Source organism: Papilio xuthus, unplaced genomic scaffold (genome assembly GCF_000836235.2).
Source record: "Papilio xuthus unplaced genomic scaffold, Pxut_1.1 DF826933.1, whole genome shotgun sequence".
Taxonomy (NCBI): domain Eukaryota; kingdom Metazoa; phylum Arthropoda; class Insecta; order Lepidoptera; family Papilionidae; genus Papilio; species Papilio xuthus.
In genome coordinates this window covers 6,953,367-6,975,253 of record NW_013531716.1, presented here as the reverse complement: position 1 = coordinate 6,975,253, position 21,887 = coordinate 6,953,367, and the positions used below count along the sequence as shown (strand labels likewise).

The following is a 21,887-nucleotide window of genomic DNA, read 5'->3' as shown; positions in this document are numbered from 1 at the left end:
AACTGCGGTAGATATCGTTGCAAAGTGTTCGTGATATCGAAGTGATTCCATTCGATTGGCGTAATGTTTGTCGAAAGAAGTACATGATTCTCATTTTTAAAATCTAACTTCGCTTATTTAATAGCGTAGAAAAACATTGATTACAAATGCCACGGATGCATTTTATACATCTTTATTTATACTTAAAAATCGTTGTTAATATACACCTAATATTATAAACTTTACATGAAAAGTCTTAAATCTATGATATTAAATAACATATTAAAAACGAATAATTTACTAAAATATATTATTAAAAGGAGTCCCTTTAGGCTTGGTTCCGAAGATACTGGCAGCGTTCCCCCTTTGGATAGCTAAACTAATTCTTTGTCCGAGGTGGCTGCCAGCTCTTTGGTCCCTTGCGATGTGGATTAACTTTTTTGATAGGTCTTTAAAAAGCCTTAAAGCGCTAGGACCCCACGGACCAATTAATAATTTTTTTGTTAATTAGAAGTTAATTAAAAAATAACGCACTTACTGTTGGTTTTTGAGACCAAATATCTTTGTATAAAACATTACTGTCATTATCTTTGACAAAAACAGGGATAACAATATGTTTTAAACGGGGATTTTAGTTACAGAAACCCGCATTTAACTTTATTCAATGATTTCTTAAAAAGACTTTTAGACTCATAGTGATTATAAAACCTCGACTCTGAGTGTTACAGTAAGAAACTCCATCTTATTTCTTACTAATATTATAAATGCGAATGTTTAAATAGTGGATAGATGAATAGATGGATGTTTGTTTAAAGGCATCTTAAGAACGGCTCAACGGAGTGTTATCAAATTTGGCACACGAGTAGTACATAGTCTGGAAATACACAAAGTCTGCTTATCGAGTTTTTTTTAATTCTACGCGGAGAGACTCGCGGGCGTCAGCTAGTATTAATATATTTCTGAATAACATAACATCTTGTCGAGCAAAAATCCGGTGAAATAAATAAAAGCAGATTTTAATTTTAAAGTCAGAGCGCAGGTGGAAAGTTGGAAGATTACGGTTCACTGACGTGTACATATTTTCGAGTTATATGTATAATACAATGACAGAAGGTACACAACAAGATTATGACATATTTTACGAGAGAGTCAGTACTGAAGCGTCAACTTTACAGATGTTACCTCATTTGGACGTAGCATTTTATTAAACATTTCACGCTAGAATCAATTTGAGAATGGGCACTGAGGCCTTTATATTTGAACGTCCTGACCTTTTTTTAGTTCATAATCTTACTAGTCATATTATGATATAGGTCGCGATGATTGTTATTCACATTGAATTATATCACACGTGTAAAACAGAAGCCCGTGTTTTGGTAAACACGTGTCACAGCTCGTTTGTACACGGACAGACAAACTACGTTCAATTTAATGAACAAACATTGTTCCGGTACAGGCACTTGAATCAACCTGAGACTGCCGTTTGCAGATACAAGATGCAATTCCAACCGTATGCTAAATGTTTTGGGTTGTATTTCGTCTGCAGTATCGAAGGGAATAGCAAGCTCGTGATCTAATAAAGCCTTGGTTTCTATTCAACGAATCTAATGGACACTTCGGAGGCGACAACAAATTGAATTCTAACGAACCTTACTATTGAAGTTTATTTTGTTCATGACTTACTTAATTCTGAAAATAATTTCATAAATCCTAAATCAAAATGTTATTGGTACGAGAAGTTTAATTAATAAAGTTTACTTTTGTAGTATTCTAAGGATAAAATTACCATAGTATTACTGACCTACAATTATGAGCATGTCTTAACTTAGTGTTGTTTGTCTGCAGGCGGTTCGGCTCTGGGTCGGCGTAAGAGCCGGGGCGGAGCGGGGGCCTTGGGCTCGCCGAGTTGACGTCATGCTCAACGATTCCTCCGTGCCAGCCAACCTGACCGAGCTGGCCGCCGCCCTGCCCGCCAGCCCCTACAGCCTGGCGCAGACCATCGTCATCGCCATCGTGGGCAGCGTGCTCTCCGTACTCACCGTCGTCGGCAACTCCATGGTCATGATCAGCATCAAGATAGACAAGCAGCTTCAGACCATCAGCAACTACTTCCTGTTCTCGCTCGCCGTCGCCGACTTCGCGGTCGGCCTCATATCCATGCCGCTCTTCACCATGTTCACTATCTTCGGCTACTGGCCGCTCGGGCCGCACATCTGCGACACTTGGCTGGCGCTCGACTACCTCGCTTCCAACGCCTCCGTGCTCAACCTGCTCATCATTAGTTTCGATAGATACTTCAGTGTGACGCGGCCGCTGACGTACCGCGCCAAAAGGACTACACGTCGCGCCAAGGTGATGATAGGCGGGGCGTGGGGCTTCAGCCTCGTGCTGTGGCCGCCCTGGATCTACGCGTGGCCGTACATCGACGGCGAGCGCAAAGTGCCCCCGCACGAGTGCTACATTCAGTTCATTGAGACCAATCAGTTCATTACGTTCGGGACAGCGATCGCCGCGTTCTATGTGCCCGTTACAGTGATGTGTATATTGTACTATAAGATATGGCGGGAGACGAAGAAACGGCAGAAGGATCTGCCCAACCTGCAGGGCGGCAAGAAACACGACTCATCGAAAAGATCTAATTCAAGGTGAGTGTCTATTTGTACTTTTTTATACTGTTTATATCAAGTAAGTTGATCGACAGACTGTCATAAAATACCGACTATTTTATGACAGTCTGTCGATCAATAACTTACATCAAATACACAATCCGTTACCTAACTTGTTTTAAACGTGCAAGTTCGCATGTAGCTTTCAACTTCTACATCAAAAGTTGTCGAGATATTAGACGTTAATAGACTGAATCCCGCCTATTTCTCGTCGGGGCACTGTAATGGCGGTTTTTACTTGCTCCTTCTTGACGTGAAAGCGTTTACCAAATGACTTTTGTACCCCGACAATGGTAAATCATTCAAACTTCCAACTCGGAGCTTTCGACCTTTTACAACCGTAGTATTACATCTTGCAAATATGTAGCTATAAAAAGGGTCATTTACTGCCTTTAGTAAGAATTTTTGTATTGAGTATGATATCACATCCGTGTTTTCGCACATTACTTTAAAGAAATCTAAGGAACATACTGTAGATTTTTTGTCAAAAAACAAAGGCGCAAACGTGATTTTGGTTTTTGTACTTAATTTGCCAGTTACGTAAATATTTACTTCTTCGACAAATGGGCGACTTAATTCTAAGCTTAGGTCATTAACCTTCTAATGATCATCTCTTTTTTAATAAAGTTCTAGTGCGAATAAATTAAACTTAATTGGTAATAGAGGAGTCTACGCTTCGGCGAAAGTAATTTGCATATAAATTAACTCGTATTTTTACTCACAAAATACGTACACGGTGAAGTAAGTGAAGTTAACATGGAAGGGGAGAGGATGGAAAGGGTAAAGTGGGAAGATGTTTGTTCAGTAATTACTGTACGTCGCTCAAACGTTCATGTACCGATTCGTTCACGTCTGTTTCAAGAAGGTTTTATCGTTCATCTGCTCGTTTTAAAAGGCTTTTCGTGTAAGTCAAAGGTTCGTGGGATAAATGTATATAAACATTATCATTTCAGCTTAAACATACCTTTTTATACCGTGTCTATAATGACAAATCATGGCTATTGAAATCGTTATTATGCGTAGACTTGCTAAATAATTTCTTGACTAATAAATGATGAAATATTATATAAGTAAGATATTATTTTAATCATCATCATCATCAGCTAACTATACGTCACCACCGAGGGGCTCGGAGCCTACCCTAAGTTACGAGTGACTAGGCCATAGTCAACCACGCTGGCCAAGTGCGGGTTAACTTCACACATATCTATGAATTTATTCTCAGATATGTGCAGTTATTCGGATAAATGTACATATGTAAATCGGAAATCGAAAAACACTTTTTTACATGGCGGGATTCGAACCCAGGACCTGCAGATTGCAAGTCAAGTGCTTTACCCCTGAGCCACCGATGCTCGATTACTTTAATATCTAAAGATAAATAAATATACATATTCTTGTAATCTTGGAGATTTGCCAGATGTAACATATATTGTACTTCCGAATTTTTTTTTTTTTTTTTATCGAGTTACTTAATTCGGACATTAATGGAAACTGCCTAACATCTAGATATAAGATTTTGTTTGTGGTATTAAAAAGGTTTTCATGTTGATTTTTGTACAGTCTAGAAATATTTTAATTTTGTATATGACTTTGTTAAGTACACTAGAACATGAAAATATTTTAGTTTTTTCAATCGTAGGATATTTGTTAGTTTATTTCATTACTAGCTGTTGCTGCGACTCCATCCGCAAGCCAATAAAAAAACTTAATTAGTAGCCTATGCGATCGTTCATACTATGTTCTAAAACCTTGCCAAATTTCAGCGAGATCTATGCAGTCGTTCTGGAGATACCTTCAAACAAACATCCATCCATCCAAACATTTACATTTATGATATTAGTAAGATAAGATTAAATAGAATAAGTGAAATTAAATAATATTTTTGACTATTCAAATAACACAATTTTGCTCTATATGAAGTAGGCATTTTTTTGTAATATAAAGCCTGCATAAGCTTTTCTTATATCATAACTCTTCAGGCATTCAGATGTAAAGGGCAATGTCTACTCGGGGCGCGCGGCTTGTTTGCGGACTAGGGGTGTGAATAGGCTTCAACAGGGTGGGTATAAAAGGGGGTGAATTTTTTAAGAGCTATAAGTGAATGATATTTTTCATTGGTGTCGTTTTAGATGAATGATACTACGTTGTAATTTTTTTATAAGATTTTTATATTAATACATGACATGTATGTCTTATACTTTGAACTCACGTGTCAAGTGTTTCCAAGAAAAAAGATAGAAAGTAAACTGATATATAAACACGGCTAAACACTCACGTATATACGTCCGGTGGCGGCACCGACTAGTTTCGAGCCCATCGGGGGCCCTTCATCAGGATGCGTGGTACTGTTATTATTGCGCGGACGCGGCCCGTCGCTAACTCACACGCGGACGTATATACGTGAGTGTTTATATATCAGTTTAGTATAATGTCTCACGAAAGTTTGAATAATTTAAGATAGAAAGTTTATTTAAAAACCTTACATTAATTAATAGCAAAAAAACGCAAAAGTAAATGGTACGCTATAGTCGTCTTTTTTGGCTTATCATAGAGTTCAAATTCCAATGACTTACTATGAGTATTGTGTCCAAAATCTCCGTTTAAAACATATCTTTGACAAAACAGAGATAGCAATGTTTTAAACAGAGATTTTGGTCTTAGAAACTCAAGGTAAGTTACAGTTTTCTTTGTTTCTATACTGCCTATCTTTGTAAATAAGGTCGTGAAGTATTATTACATTTTTTTTTCATTTCTTTTGTTTCATCTTTCCTTCTTTGAATGTTTACCATCATTTGATTAATAGGTTTATTCTGTTTTGACAGTTATAAAAGTATTTTGTTTTAAAACGTCGAGGAAAAAAAACGCTATGTCATTAAAGTGTAGAGGGTTTTTGTTTTATTAAAAGATGCTTTCCTTTTTAGTCTCAGCGTAAAATATTTTTAAATACATTTTGATACAAAAAGCGCTTTAGAAATATTTGAAAGAAGACAGTGAATGCTCGGAACTTGGTAAGAATAAAATTCTAGTTGTGTTTAAGTAAATGAAACTCAGCATCTTTTAAGTTACATTATCTACTCAACTATTAATTAGTTATCAGATATATTTTACAGAAAAAAAATGATTTCTTTTCGTTTCGAAAAGATAGAATTTTTAATGAGAATTCGCAATTAGTTTACATCTTACTAATATTATACAAATGTTTAGATGGATGGATGTATGTTTGGTTGAAGGTATCTCCAGAACGACTGAACGGATCCGGATGAAATTTTGCATAGACGTGAAACATAGTCCGAATAACACATAGGCTACTTATAAAGTTTTTTTTAATTTCGCGCGGACAGAGTCGACAGCTAGTTACTCATAGTTTCAACGTTAGGTTAGAAACACAATCAACGGATTTTTTTTCTTTTTAAATCATAAATATTACAAAATAATATGTTTATTATCAACTGTCCTTGAGCTCTTGTAAAATGAACATTTTATCAATATAAATTTACACAGTTTTATCCGAGATACATCTTAGTTAATAAAATAAAAATTAAGTACACTCAAGCGGTAATGGCTTAATGGAGTAGACGTTTGTATGTAGTTCTGTTGCATTTGATGCCATTAATACCGGATACGTAGCAGTGATCGATGTGACTTGCCATCCGCTTGTGTGCGCGAATGTACATGCCTGTATGTACAATCGTGTACATAAACTATATTGTCTATGTAACTAAACAAAAAGGCAATTATTATGTTTAACATAATTTGAACGTAAGCCTACTATGCATTTCTCTTTTAATGGTTAAATAATTATTTATTTGTTTTATTCATATCTTCTCATCCAATTATAATAACAATTTCTCATCGATGTATCCTCATGTTTTAATTTTTCTTAAATATTAAGCGATTTTTTGTTAATTTACTAATATTTCTTGTATCATTCCAACTAAAGTCTATGTTTGTTGCTAGGACATGGTTTACGACAATAGTCGAATGGCGGGATTCGAACTCTCGACCACGTAATCGGAAATCAGTACCCTTAACCATAGGCTATTGACGCTTCATTACATATGTTTTATGGATCAAATATAAATAATACCTTGGTATACTAAAATACTAAAGTATATATAATAGTTAAGATAAAATGCAGAATGTAATAGGCCTTTCCAGCACTGGAGGCCAGTGGCAACATTTGTCACGTGTCCACGACTCTTGCAATTGTGGCTGATTAATGACGCGACGCCATCTTGTTTCGACATTTATTAAAAAGAAAAACACTTTCCACGTCCACCCTTGTTAAGTGAAAAGGCAGCGTAAAATATGCAGAGAGCGACCGTATTGTTTTAATGAAAGATGTTGGTTAAACGCTATACTGGAATTTAACTTTTGTGATCTGGTACTTCTATGATATTTATGTTACCATAGACTTATGAAACATATAGACCGTTCGCTTAATCGACATTACATACTTCAAAAACAATTTAAATATCGTATTATTTTGTTGTCAACCAACCCGCACTAGGCCAGCGTGGTTGACTATGGCCTAATCACCCTTAACTTAGGGTAGGCTCCGAGCCACTCGGTGGGGACGTATAGTGAGCTGATGATGATGATGATGAAGAATATTTTGTTACGTTGTACTAGTAAATATGGCGCAGATTTGAATTAAAAAAAATAATGCTTGTAAAAATATAAATAAAAAATATTATCAGTGGGCGCTGCGTGGGGTGTTGAGAGAAAATTTTGCATCTGTCAAAGTCAATGTTTACGCGTGGACGTTTTCTCACGGCTAGGGTTGTCAAATTGTAAAACTTATTTTCTTATTATAAAATAAATAAATAAAAAAGCTTGTTGCAAGAAATCTGTATACACTAACAAATGTTCTACTTGTGATATCACATTCTCTTTATATTCATTGACTACAGTCAATAAGATTTTTAGCGTTTTGATTGATATTGAAAAAAAAGAATGGGTATATTTCTTTGTCTGGATAATATTTATCTCTTTGCTTCCTTTCAAAATAATTTCATACTACTTTTTTATAATTGTTGGCAACCCTAACTCAGAGCTTCAGGAAAAATGATATTGCGCCTCAAGAGAATGAGTCTCGAGTACAATTCTAATTTCTCAGAGTTACAACATGCTGTCGCTTGTTCATAGTAGACGTGCTTACGAGTACAAAACTAGAGCCTTTTATGAATTTAGAGGAATGCCACACGAGCGAAGACAATTTTTTCTATCACTATGACATTGTTTTCATATTTATATGAAGTTTTGAATTTTATTTGATTTTTACAATGCAATGCAATATCGATGTTGTTACGGTTAAGGAAAACCACCAATACTTTATACATGTTGTGTTTGTCGGTAAGTGAAATTACATGTTGCCTGAAACCTCTTGTTAAATAGTGCCAAAAATGTATATAAGAACACATGTACTTTTGTGGACGAACGAAATAAATAAATAAAACATCGTGATGCAACTTGCTCATATCTGCGAAGAAAATCAAAGATATTTGTGAACTCAACCAGTACTGAGCTAGCGTAGTTGACTATAGCCTAGTTACCCCTAACTTAGGGTAGGCTCTGAGCTCTTCAGTGGGGTGATATACAGCTGATAATGAATGCTACGATAATATAAAGTTTGTGCCTATTTGTTTTGATTATTTTCTTTTTTTTTGACGTTGAAATTGCAAAAAGGGTTTATTGAATTTCAATACACATTCAACAGTAAGCTGATCGTCTCAGTATTGCTAGAAAATAGAGTTTATAAATAAACGGACAATATAGATGTGAAGAGGGGCCGATAAAACAAAATCCTCAAGCAAGCCGTGAGGGCGGTCGAGTACTCGCTTCGAGAGGTTTGTGGAGAGTTTTAAAGAAGAGGGTTTAAGTGCAAATTGTTAAACATCGATACTTACATTCTTGAAATATTTTACAAGTTTAATAGTTTGACAGTATTATTATAAAATACGAGAAAATGTGACTTAACTACTATAATGGTAGAATTATACTAAGGTATTTTATACGTTGTATGAATTCTAAAACAGGAGCACGTCAGACAAATGGCATTTTATGTATTTGAAATAGCAAACGAACGGAAGGGAAAGAGGACTTAATAAGGCCTCCGGGACGCACACTCATCAGACGAAACGCGGAATTGCTTCCACTTGACGCCTGTCTTTTGTGTGGTCGTGGTATTTCACCGGGCGAGCCGGGCCAATTCGTGCGAAGATGTTAAAGCGGGCTCTACCACTGTTAAATCCTTCTTCTTACTAATATTATAAATGCGAATATTTGAAAGGATGTTTATTTAAAGATATATCTAGAACGGATGTATGGATCTCACTCAAATTAGGTATAGAACATAGACTGAAAACGCATAGGCTACTAATTAAGTTTTTTTTTAATTTCGCGTGGTCGGAGTCGCGTGCTACAGCTAGTTAGATATTAGATTTAAAAGTTTTAATTTAAGAAAAGAGCTATAATTTTTAAAATAAATTATGTTAAGCTTAATAATATTATTTTTTATTATATTTTTATTGTTGTGAGAAAATTGCTATCGGTGGGTTTCTGAATTAGTTATTTTAAATTTTTATTTTTATGAATTGGACCGAATAGGTTAGCTATTCATTTGTTTATAATTACTGGAGATTAAACGATTTCCTATCTTTATCTCTGGAGTATAATAAATTTTAATTGTCTGTTACTGCAAGATTTCTCAGGGAGTGATTTATCAACGTCCCTGTAACGGGGTCCTTCGGAAATGCGGACAAATGGCCGCAAAAGATGAAGATTGAGTGGAAATTTTCCACTTCAAATGTAATACTTATAACCAAAAATACACACAGAATTTACTCAGATATACTAATTATTATTAAATACACTTATCAAGGGTTTCTGAGACCGAAATCCCCATTGAAAACATGTTTTTATTTTTTTTGAAAAAGATGAAAGACAGTACTATGTTTTATACAGATAATTTGTTGTCGGAAACCCACGATTAATCATTTCATAAACACACAAGGTATTTCCGGAATAATTATTTTTTTAATTCATTTTTCAATGTGTGGACACTATTTCATTGTTATTGTTATTGTTATTGTTATTCTAAAACAAAACCTATTTACAAAGTTTTTCATTAAATAAATCGATTAATTTCCAATCTCCATGTTAGTCGTGAAGGCAACAAATTTTGTGATGTGTCTATTTATTGAAACTGTAAATTGAGCAATCGTTAAGGCATAACTTGAATAATCAGAAGAGTAAAAATATCCAATAGATTCTCTCAGAATGCAAAATAAATTCAAACAGGAGATATCTTGTAACAGTTGCTCCACAAACAGGAAATTTCATTGAAATAGGGAAATGAAAATAAAATACGCTCAAAGCATCGGTTCCCGGGGAAGCGAGAAAATGATAAAATTGTATACACAGCCTCACAGCTAAACCGCGCCAATGTAATTTTCAACGGGACAAAGTTTTTGCACCGGGAACCGGGATCCAAAGCTGATTTAAGATAAGTTCTCGCATCTAAACGTCTTGGATTTATCATAATAAAATCTAGCGTATGTCTGTCCGTTCAAATTCCAACGATGTAATCTAATTTATCTGGAGTTGTTTATTCAAGCGATTATTTGCAATTTATTTGGCAAGATTCAAAAGAATATTTATTTTTACTTTGAATAACAAAATTACAAAGGTCCAGAAGATTTATATCTAAACTATTTGTCGCTTGGAACACAGTCCGCGCGGAATTACAAACTTAATAAGTAGCCTATGTGTTCTTCCAAACTATGTTCTACATCTCAATCAAATTTCAGCGAGATCCATACAGTTGCTCTGGAGATACATTCTAACAAACATTCATATTTATAATATTAGTAAGATTGACACCAATAGATGCCTATGCAGACTTATTGGGTTAGTTGGTATACACAATATTATGACAAGCACAAATAATACATATAGCTAGTGAATGAGAAAATACGTATACATATATAGAATAATTCCATTACTAGCATAAAACGTATCACATTCCCACAAAGCGCGGCATATCTATTGACATCTGTTCCCCGTTCAATGCTCTAAAACTGTCATTTCGATACGATCAGCTGGTCCATTGTGACCAACGGAAGAAAGTGTCAGCGAGAAGGACGGCATTATACCGTTGTCACGAGAGTGGATGGAACGACATGTGTCATTGTGTTGCGCTTCAATTGTAGCAAGCTTGTATGCAGGAAGGAAACTAACATTGTGTCGGATAGTGTATATTGCTTCAATGTTTCGTATGATTTTACTTGAAATTGTACTCTTGTACTACTTTGGCATCAATTCGACAGGGGAGGATACTTATTCTAGTGTCTTACCTCTTTTTCAAAAAAAAATTCAAGTCGTTTTGTAGCCAATTTATTCTTAATTATTGACATATCCGGAGATATCTATTGAAAAAAAATAATTTATTGAATATAGTTGTCACCAGCGACTCCGTCCGCGCATTATTAGGAAAACTTAATTAGTAGGTTATATGTTCTGCGAGGATAATTTCTACATCTGTGCCAAATTTCATCAAGATCCGTTGAGCCGTTCCAGAGATACCTTGAAACAAACATCCATCCAAACCTTCGTATTAAAAATATTAGTAAGATTATCATCATCAAGTTTACAACTGCAAACACGGAAATCATGTCTTCGTATTCCACCTAAATTACAATCTCAGTTCCTTCGCAAATAAGCAAAGTAATTAATTCCATTAGCGAAATTCAATTAAGCTGGACAATGATTAACAAGAAGTCGACAAAGTTTACGGCGTAATCATATATCCTTACGCAATACGCTATTAGAATCGTTACCATTAACCCCACCTCGTACCCCCTTAAAAGCCCACCCTAACCCCACTTCTAACATACTTTCCTCTCTTGTTTCCTATCTCGAATATTTGCAAGCTTTCGCTGCCTCAACCTATGTTTATGGCTTCTTAAGTAACGTTTATTCTGATCCTTATTCCGTATGATTAGAGTTTAATTTTCCAGTGAATATTCAATGTTATATGTTAATCAAAATTGAACTTAGAGCTATTGGGAATAAAAGTGATAATTACTTGTGTTTCGAATTGAACTGATTTGGTTGGTTTCTCGTCAAAGGATTTCCAATGTAGCTGAAGCGAGACCAAGCGTGAAAATGTTTCTTACTTTGTTCATAATATTTTTAAATGAATTTGTTTAAACCAGTACTTTAAATAAAAAAGGTTTAAAACTAAAAACTTTTCGACAATGAATATTTAGTTTGTCGTAAGATATTACGATATGACATTATTATTATTGTAAAAACGTTACCCGTAGGTGGGAAAATCTTTAAAAACCCAAATAAAACGTACTCATATTTAAAAAAATACGCTTTCTAGCGTTTTGAAATTGAAGAAAGAATGAGTTAAGAAAGAACATAAAATAACAACAGAGGTCCTTTTTTAGTAGATAGTAGACAGTTTCATTACGCGTACAAAATCGTCTTCAAGTCATATGAAAATTGAGTATAGAGTCTGCGAGAAACATCTGCGAACGCATCGATCCTCTCCGCTTTAGAACTCTCTTTGTTTATTTGCAAATGCTAAAACTTTTCTCATAGCTAATGAATTTCAAACTTGTAGAGGAAGTGCTGGTTTTCTTTTGGAATTGTTTTGTTTAAGAACGAGGAAGTAGACAAAAGAACAAGTTTAAATAAAAATGTCATTTAATTATTAAATAGAGACAAAACTAGTTATCTGTTTAAGGAATTTTTAGTACATAATATACGTATATGGAGGGTATGTTGGGTTAACAAGAGCTTTATGGAGTAAATACTTTGGAATTGTATCAAACGATAGATGCGAGGTTCTGGACCTTTATTAAGGTTAATAAGATTGATTTAGCCCCTAAGATACACCCTATATTAGTATACTAGCTGTCGTCCGCGACCCCGTCTGCGAAATTAAAAAAAAACTTAATTATTAGCTCCCGTGTTCTTCCCGACGTTGTTCTACATCTATGCCAAATTTCAGCGAGGTCCATGCGGCCGTTCTGAAGATACCTTCGAACATCCATCCATCCATTATAAGTAAGATAAGTATCTATATAGGATGTATCTTAGACATTGCGTGAAAATTAACATGATTAAAATAGAGACGTCAATTGATACGTTGAAAGATAAATTGATTTAGAAGACGAAATATCTTTATACCAACCCTACATACTAAGTGGTCAGGTCAGACATGATGATGTCTGCTATTAGCTATGATGTATTTCAGTAAAAGTTCTCTAACATAACGTAACGTTTGCAGTGACGAGACACGTGAGGTGGATGGACGCGCGCGTTCGGAGTCCGGCGATGCAGACTCCGTGTACCATGTGCGGGGCGCATTACACGACACACGCTGGAGGGACCATCAGGTATAGCCACATACAAATTCTAATATACTCTAGTACAATTGAAAGAAAGATTAAAGAACGCAGAAAAACATCTCACTGTGCAGGATATAAAAAATAAGGACCCCTTGATAATATTATTAAACGTATTTAAATATAACACCGATCAGGACATTGTTGCTGCGCTGAAAAATCAGAACAGGGAAGTAGTAGGAGAAGAAAATGACAAAGAAAAATTAGAAATAGTATATAAGAAAAAAGCGAGAAATCCACTGACGCAGCACGTTGTAATAAGGGTGAACCCACAGATGTGGAGAAGGTTAACGGAAGCGGGCAAAGTACAAATTGATTTGCAAAGGGTAAGAGTGGAGGACCAATCGCCCCTTGTACAATGCTCGCTCTGTCTAGGGTACGGACATCCGAAGCGCCTATGCACTGAAAAGGCAGAAAAGTGCAGCCACTGTGGGGGGCCTCACAAAAAGAATGAGTGCACCGACTGGCAAGCAGGCCTCGAACCCTCATGTTGTAATTGCAAAGCGGCGAAACTGGATAGAGTCGACCATAACGCTTTCAGTCAAGAGTGCCCGGTGCGTGAAAGATGGGACGCAATAGCGAGATCGTCAATCGCTTATTGCTGAGGGCGCCCCGGGCACTCAGGGCTGGACGAAAGGCAGAGCCTATTGGCCTCGCACTCTCCAAGCCCACCCGAAGCCTAGAAACGAAATACTGAGGGCGGATGTAAGCACCCGGAACAACTGGTGGGAAGGTCGGAAAGCAAACGGGGACCACAAGGTAATCTTACTAAACATTAAAATTAAAAAGAACCAAGAAGAGGACATTCAATGCAACATCAGAATAGGGAATACAGAAAAAATCAAAAGGGAAGAATTTCCGGAAAAGCTAATAAAAATTTGGAACAAAAATAAAATCAATATTAATAAAGTAAATGGAATTAAAATCATAAACAGTTTGGAAATAACTACTCAAAATTATATAAAAATCGCACATAAAAATTGGAACGAAAATTATAAAAGGGACTTCAAAAGTATAAATAAAGAAAACTTACCTTGTTGGTGCACCGAAGCCGAAACTGCCAGGCGAAGCGAGGTCCCATACACTGCGACGGCTGGAGGAACACTGGTCGTCGTGCAGCACCTGCAAAGAAAAGAGCGGCATAAAATAGTCAGCTTTTGGGACCGACGAAGAGGGGGGTTGATGGGGGACGCTTGGTGTCGAACGGCGAGTAGCACGAAGAGCGGATATGAGGTCCTTCACATCCTGAAGGATGGGGAGGCCTCAACTCATGGGAACACACACGCTGAAGAATCATCGCCGTTGGAGGGTGCTGCGGAACACACAAAGATTGTATTAATAACTTCGAAAACAAACAATGAAAGGCATGATGAATCATGCCCTAAACCGTTTATCAGAAGAGAACTTACGTGGTCCGCAGTACTCTTCAAATATAGAAGACTCCTGTCGCCGACGGCTTCTTCACCACGTCTGACCAGTAAACACTACCTGGCCGTAACAAACGGACTCCCGAGGCCAGCTTGCCTTCCCACTAGCTGGACGACGGATGAGAACACCTGTAAAAGACAAAGAAGGGTCAACGCACGGGGATAAGGCTGAACATCTTTAGTAAAAATTTAGATTGTATATATTTAGTAAAAGAAAAACTCAAAGTAGAATCAATATAGGGACAATTTGGCATAAAATTCAAACTTAGTATTAGTGGTGCTTCCTTGAGCGTATGCTTTCATACGCAGAGAGAAGCACCACCACGCACACCATATTGATGATGCTAAAAAATTGTAAATATAAAAAAGCAAAAGATAAAATGAATGTAAATGTAAAGGTCATATAATAAAAATGTAAAAATAAATTGTAAAACAAACTGTAAGATCTAGGCAAAAATGTAAACGTAACAAAATATTGTAATTTAAAACAAAAATCCAAAAATGTAGTAAACAAAAAACACATTATGATGAAAAAGAACTCTGACCACCTATGTCAGGGGTGTAAGCGAGGGCGGCACAAAGCCGTCCTCATTAAAAAAAAAAAAAAAAAAAAAATATACTCTAGTATCTGCAGCAAAGCAGAGTTAACCGCCTTTGCCTTTCGACATAAAAGGGCCAGGCTAATTCTATCTCAATCCTTAGAAAGAGTTTCCGACACCCCTACCAACCGCTGTAGTCAGCGACAAATGAGCACAAAATATCACGGCTCATAACCTGACCAGTGGAATTGAGATGTCAGTCGCTCCACGTCTTGAATCTACCAGTAACCAAGAACATGATAGTTACTGGTAGATCCATATATTTGGATTACAATAAGTACCACAATATCACAGACGGTGTCATCTGATTAAGGTATCGCTAGTCTTATGTGCCCCTGGTACTTATATTTGGTACTCAATTGTTTGATTCTGTTTTACTATGAGTTTCGACTGCCGAAACATTTCTTAATAAAACACATTGTTGTCATTCTCCTTGAAAGTACTTATATATATATATATATCGATATTAGGTGTTCTTCGTATCTATAATACAAAGTAAAAAAATCTATATAATTTTATCACCTCCTAATAGACTTATTGCACAGGTGTAAACATTTCCAACGTATTTATACTTTCTTCTAACAAATTACAGTTGTAAAAGTAATAAAATTGAGTTACATTAAATGGGTAAAAGCGTGAAATCCATACGAAACAAATTGAGTTAGTGAACTGCGCGCGAAGTTGTCCGGCACGAATTAGTGGCAATTCAAGCTCGTATTTTATAAAGAAACTTTATATCTGCGAGGAAATGTTTTATTTAAAAAATATGCTTATATCGTACTTTATATTACAACTTCGTGATATTGTAAACATAAAAAGATATTGAAAATACAAAATAGTATTTCAAATTCAGATTTTCAGAAAGAAAATATATTTAATCTGTTTGATCTTTAAAAGAATGAATTTAATTATTCATTAATGTACTTTTAAATTTAAAGCTGTGAATGATTAAGTGCATATAATATTGCACTTTAGCGGAGAGTGCTTGTTAACGGAATTTTGTTAACAATATTTTAAATAAGTGCATATGATATAATGAAAATTACGACTGAGTTACACCAAAAAAGTAAAGCAACAATTGCTTGCACTACGACAATTATAAACAATACTATGACATATCATTATTTAGATTTGGTATAGAGCAAATACTATAATCTCTCAGAGAATGCTTTGTTTGTAAAACTCGAGAGAAATAGGGTTGCTGACTTCAAGAAATTTAGACGCGAACATTGTCGTGTGAAAAATATACGAAATGTGATTTGTCAACCCTTGACTTCTTGGCTAAATATAATATGATATAAAATGCGTCCTAAATTCTTAGCAGATCACGAAAAAACAATATCCAGTGACTTGCAAACGCACTATTCTCACCCAAAGACGTAGTTATCAAACCCATAAGCATGATGAAACCGCAAAGAATTTGGATTAGCAAAAAAATTCGGCCAAACTCGAAGAGATGTCAACCCTATTAATATATCGTCGTATACTTAAAACGAAAACATTTCTTCGCCTCTCTTTAACTCGATTAACTACGAATTAATTTCATACGTTTGCTTTCAAACGATTTCCCAGAAGTTTAAATGTGAACGACTCGGTTGGAATAAAGTTCCTTCATATGGATATTCATATGAATTTATAAAGTTAATTAAGATCATAAATACGACTAAATTTCCGAATTTAGTTGTGAAAATTTCACGATTGGCGGATTCCGATGTTACTTATACATGGTTTGGTATACACATATTTTAAACTGATTCCAATAATAAAAACACTGATGTTTTTAAATCCCAACAAATACGTTTCTTTATTTATTACAGTTATTAAACATTAAATCTTACCTAGAATTTATTCCAGACTAAAAAGTTTTCATTACATTTTCTTCAACTAAATGTTCTGTAATTAAAAACACTTAGAAAACGTTTTCATTCCATGTAGACTCTTTCCGTCCCCTAAGACCGGACGAAAGACGGTCAAGGCTACCTTCATCTCTCCTACTTTTACAAAACTAAAGCTTCTGTCAGTTCTTTACACAGAACTAAGACAATACGACTAGTATTTTATATACAACAAGCCAATTTACAAAGAAAATAATTAAATTCTTGCAATAGGCAACTGTTGTCTGGATTTTTTTGTATAAAACAAATGGTACGCGTGATATTCAATTGTTAATCTCAAAAATCTACAACGTAAATTTATACTAATTTTATTTTTCGATTAACATTGATTTGGCAACGGTCCAGTCTTGGCTGTACTGGACAGTTTGTGATACGTTGTTAGCCAGAAATGTAATCGAATCCGATTTAAGAACAAAGTCTTGAAATGGAAGTCCTTTAACAGTGGTAGAGCCCGCTTTAACACTTCGCACGAATTCGCCAGGCTCGCCCGGTGAAATACCACGACCACACAGAAGGCAGGCGTGAAGTGGAAGCAATTCCGCGTTTCGTCTGATGATTGTGCTTCCCGGAGGCCTAATTTAGTCCTCTTTCCCTTCCTACACTTTTTCTTATAAGGATGGGAAGTGGAAGTGGACTTTTCGGATGAGAGGATGCATGGAAATGTTTTCTTTCTGTTCATCCTCTCCTCTGTCGATTAAAGGTAGGCAACGCATATGCAATTGCGTATGTCTATGGGCAACGGTTACTTCGCTATTTCAGCGATTTCATGTGGTCGCTCGCTCGTTTGCCACCTTATGATATAAAAAAAAATGGAGACCATGGTTGATAAATACAGCTTGGCCTATATTCAGACATTGTCTGAGGATCCTTAAAATAGAATAATGTATAACTCAATTGTAAAAATTAGTTAATTTATAACTCGTTTACTCCATGTCTTAGTACTTAGTGACCCAGTTGGAAACCGTGGTTCACCTTTAAGTGCCATTTAAGCTAGTATATATTGGAGATGGACTAAGTTTGTGCTAAGATCGTTGTCAAACTTTAAGTAATAAAGCGAACTACGAGTATTACCTATTCTTGGCCAACATAGAGACTTAAGTTAGAGTTATCTATTACGAATCAAATGATCAATGAGATTGTTACTTAGTAGAGATATTTAGTAGGAAAAATCTACACTAAGGAATCATTCAACTGCCTTTAATAAGGCAGTTAGTAATTAATATTCACATGATTTATCATGATGGTGATAGATAACTTATTAACACTCAGAAATATGTATGTACGTTATTTCTTTTCAATTAGGTTGCGAATTCGCGTAGCACGAAACGCGGCTGGATCGCGATCCAGGCGTGGTGCATCGCCTGGTGGCACTCAGGGCGCGAGGACCTGGAGGACACGGAGCCGGAGGAGGAGCCCTCGGACGCGGGCTACGCTACCCCCGTGTCAGTAGAGACGCCGCTGCAAAGTTCTGTGTCCAGGTGAGATAGTGACTAGAAAGACTAAGTAGGGAAGAAGTAACAATTATTACTGCATAAAAAATAGCTCTTTTAGATTATACATCTAGATTCATAGATAGAAATTTCTTTTTCTTTATTAAAAGCTATTAAGAAACTTCCAAATGCAATGCTGAATATAATTAAAATGTAGTTTGCGGTTTCCCTACACGTTCTGTGTTATATTGTGTTATTTATCATCGAGTTTTTGGAACTATGTTGCTCTAGAGAAACTAAATTCTCACCTCGTTATGTTAGGATCAATACATATCTATCAATTTTAGGTAGGAAATAACTGAAAGTATCTCTTCCAGGTGCACATCTTTGAATGTTATTAGAGATCCTTACGCGTCTCGCGGAGGATCGGGTGGATCGAGTGGCGGCGACGGAGGAACTTCACCTTTACGGAGGACATACGAGAATCCAACAGCTCCAATACCCGCGGCTAGGGACAGTCGCTCCCTCCCACCTAACACCAGAATCAATACCACTACCTCACCCGCACCAAAATCCGCGTCCGCCGACTCAGTTTACACTATCCTAATAAGACTACCAGATGCTGACACCGAAAGACCGAGTATAAAGATGATAACAGAAGAATCCCCTCCGTCGAACGCTAGATCTCACTACAGACCACCGGCTAGAGGAGATTCTGAACTAAACCTACACCCTGGAGGACATGGTGCACTAACGAGAAGAACATCACATTTACAGGATGTTCGGATACCGTTAAATGCTAAGATTATACCTAAACAGCTGGCAGGGAAAGGCATCACGTCGAAACAGCCAAAAAAGAAAAAAACTCAAGAGAAGAAACAAGAGACAAAAGCGGCTAAAACTTTATCTGCAATATTGTTATCATTCATTATCACGTGGACGCCTTACAATATTCTAGTATTACTAAAGCCTTTAACAGCGTGCACCAAATGTATTCCAGACGAACTTTGGTCTTTTTTCTACGCTTTATGTTATATAAATTCTACTATTAATCCTGTTTGCTACGCTCTTTGTAACGCGACGTTTAGAAGGACGTATGTCAGGATTTTAACTTGTAAATGGCATAACAGGAATAGAGAAGCTATGACTAGAGGTGTGTACAATTAAGTAAAACGTATACATAATGTATTTCAAAATTATATGTTCTTCTAAATATACTTTATATACCAAAATTTTATTGCCCAATTTTGGTATTTTAAAGTTAAAATATTTCATTTAACTTCTTGAGTTCTCTTCTGGAGTGGAACATTCTCGTTTAAAAAAAATCACTTAATTAAAATTTTACAAAAGAAAAAATATGTATTTGTTTTCAATTTTTTAATCTATAAAATGTATAAATATCATGCTTTAATATCTGAAAATGAAACTGGTTTCCAGAAATCACTTAAATTTTGCTTATAATAAAATGAAGTGTTCTAATAACAACGATTACTGATTTTTATTTACGCTTCAGTGTACAATTTTCATAACAAACGATTGTTTTATCATGCGTTCTCATTGCAGAAACATTTGTACAAAACATATATCTTACTCTTTTCTAACAAAATAAGAGAGTTGAGAATTTTTTACAGATGTTTCGTCAGTGTAAACGGGATTCCATTTTGAGTTAGTGATTTACTTAACCCGTCCATCTGTAGATTTATTATTTTGTAGTTTTATACAGTTTTGTTATACGTTTCGTAAATAGTTTATTTCGATTTAAATTCACCCAATCTTCTGTTATAAGAAGATATAATCCGAACAATAGTGTAACGGAATTACACAATATAGTACCAGCGCAGTTGGCACGGTGGCATCAAGAGTACTTTTGTTTCTGACGTGCCAACTAACGATGGCTCCTAGGCATATAATCGTAACTCGAAAAATACAATTTTTCTGAGAACCTGTTATAAAGAATGTCAATAACATAGAAGAAATCCAATAGTTAGATTATACTACACCTCAAATCTCGTGAAATAGAATTTTTTCTCCAAAAAAAAGTTACGACTTGATGCGTAAGATCCATTGATTGCTGTGTACTATATAAAAGTATTAAAAAACGAAGTTAAGTAAATAACAATGAGTAATGTAGATATTGAAAAATAAGTATTTTAAATCTCTAGACTTTCTGATGCTTTGATAAAGTGTGAGCTTTTAGGATTAAAATTGTCGAATTTAGAGCGTGAATTATCATTTCATTAATGCCTTTATTAATTTATTTATATTTTTTATTTTATTTTATGGCTTATATATTTATGTACAATTTACGTACGCTTTATATTTTTTACGCTTATTTAAAAGCTAGTAACAGTTGTGAAGCTAAGTTTTTTTTTGTGAAAAGACCAAAGTTAGATGTGCTAATGCCGATTTAGATGTAATTTGAATGTTAAATGTTTTAAGACAATTCTTCGAGAGAGAACTGTGAGCCTTGATTTTCCAATTCTATGTCTATTTAAATTTAAATTAATAAGATTCGTATTTGTAGAAGTTTTAAGCAATATTAAAACAAATCCACTTTGGGATTTTATTACTGTGGTTTGTGGAGTTTTAATAAGAAATTCTTATGTAAACGAATAAACTTCCATTATCTATGTACTGTATAAATCTTTCTTTTAAATGTAAATAGATAATAAATAAATTAATATTTAATATTATACAACGATTATGAAATATCTAGATGTTTTTTAAACTCGCTCGATCTTTGTTTTACTGTGGGTTGCGACTGCAGGGGAATATTGAGACATATTGCCATCTCTTACATTTTCTTTAATAGAAAAGAGACCACTATATGTATTAATAGTGCCATTGCAGTGAAACCCAAAGTTACAACATTACGAAACAAATATTGTATAATTAATTCTCATGTAACACTTTTGTAATATTTACAATGAAAATTAAGTGAATTCAAACAAATATAACATGGATATATATTTTGGTATACATGCTTATATACAAAATTAAACGTAAAATACGTACCTTATGATAAAGCAAAAAATTACTGATGTCGTTCCTTTTTCCCTAATAGACAGCGTAACGTGTGCGAAAGGGACAGTTGCGCGAAAGACGTGAGCATACTCCCGCAGTTAAATAGCAACTGACAAAAAAAGAAGGCAGTCTGTTGATTCTTGCCTTGTTTTGTTTGGCTCCATTTTTTGAAGACGATTGTTTGTCTACCAAAATATATATTGATAATAAAAGATAATAGTTATTAACTATGTATAACCCTGTGTATATTAAATATTAAATCCTAAATATGTATTTAAAAGTTCATTTTACAAGAGTTATTCTGTAATAAAATCCATATCAGACGAAGTAAAGTTTATTGTAAATATTTATTTTCATAAATAGAATTTTATAACACGATATTTATTAAAATAATAATAATAAATTGTTATTTAATTATGTTAATTTCATATAAACATATTTGT

At 35.1% G+C, this 21,887-nt stretch overlaps 1 protein-coding gene across 1 annotated transcript; it reads left to right on the top strand.

The window, feature by feature from the left end:
* The first annotated feature begins 1,853 nt into the window (after positions 1-1,853).
* mAChR-A (muscarinic Acetylcholine Receptor, A-type) lies at positions 1,854-19,587 on the top strand. Its single transcript, XM_013317699.1, has 4 exons — positions 1,854-2,624; positions 12,952-13,060; positions 18,293-18,468; positions 18,798-19,587. The coding sequence occupies exons 1-4, from the start codon at positions 1,894-1,896 to the stop codon at positions 19,585-19,587; spliced, it is 1,806 nt and encodes a 601-aa protein (XP_013173153.1). The 5' UTR covers positions 1,854-1,893.
* Positions 19,588-21,887: the final 2,300 nt, after the last annotated feature.

Excerpts from the sequence above, each read along its gene's own strand:
- mAChR-A (XM_013317699.1), top strand. The coding sequence starts at position 1,894 with ATGCTCAACGATTCCTCCGTGCCAGCCAACCTGACCGAGCTGGCCGCC. Across the intron at positions 2,625-12,951 it reads TCGAAAAGATCTAATTCAAG|TGACGAGACACGTGAGGTGG; the intron begins GTGAGTGTCTAT and ends TAACGTTTGCAG. Across the intron at positions 13,061-18,292 it reads CACGCTGGAGGGACCATCAG|GTTGCGAATTCGCGTAGCAC; the intron begins GTATAGCCACAT and ends CTTTTCAATTAG.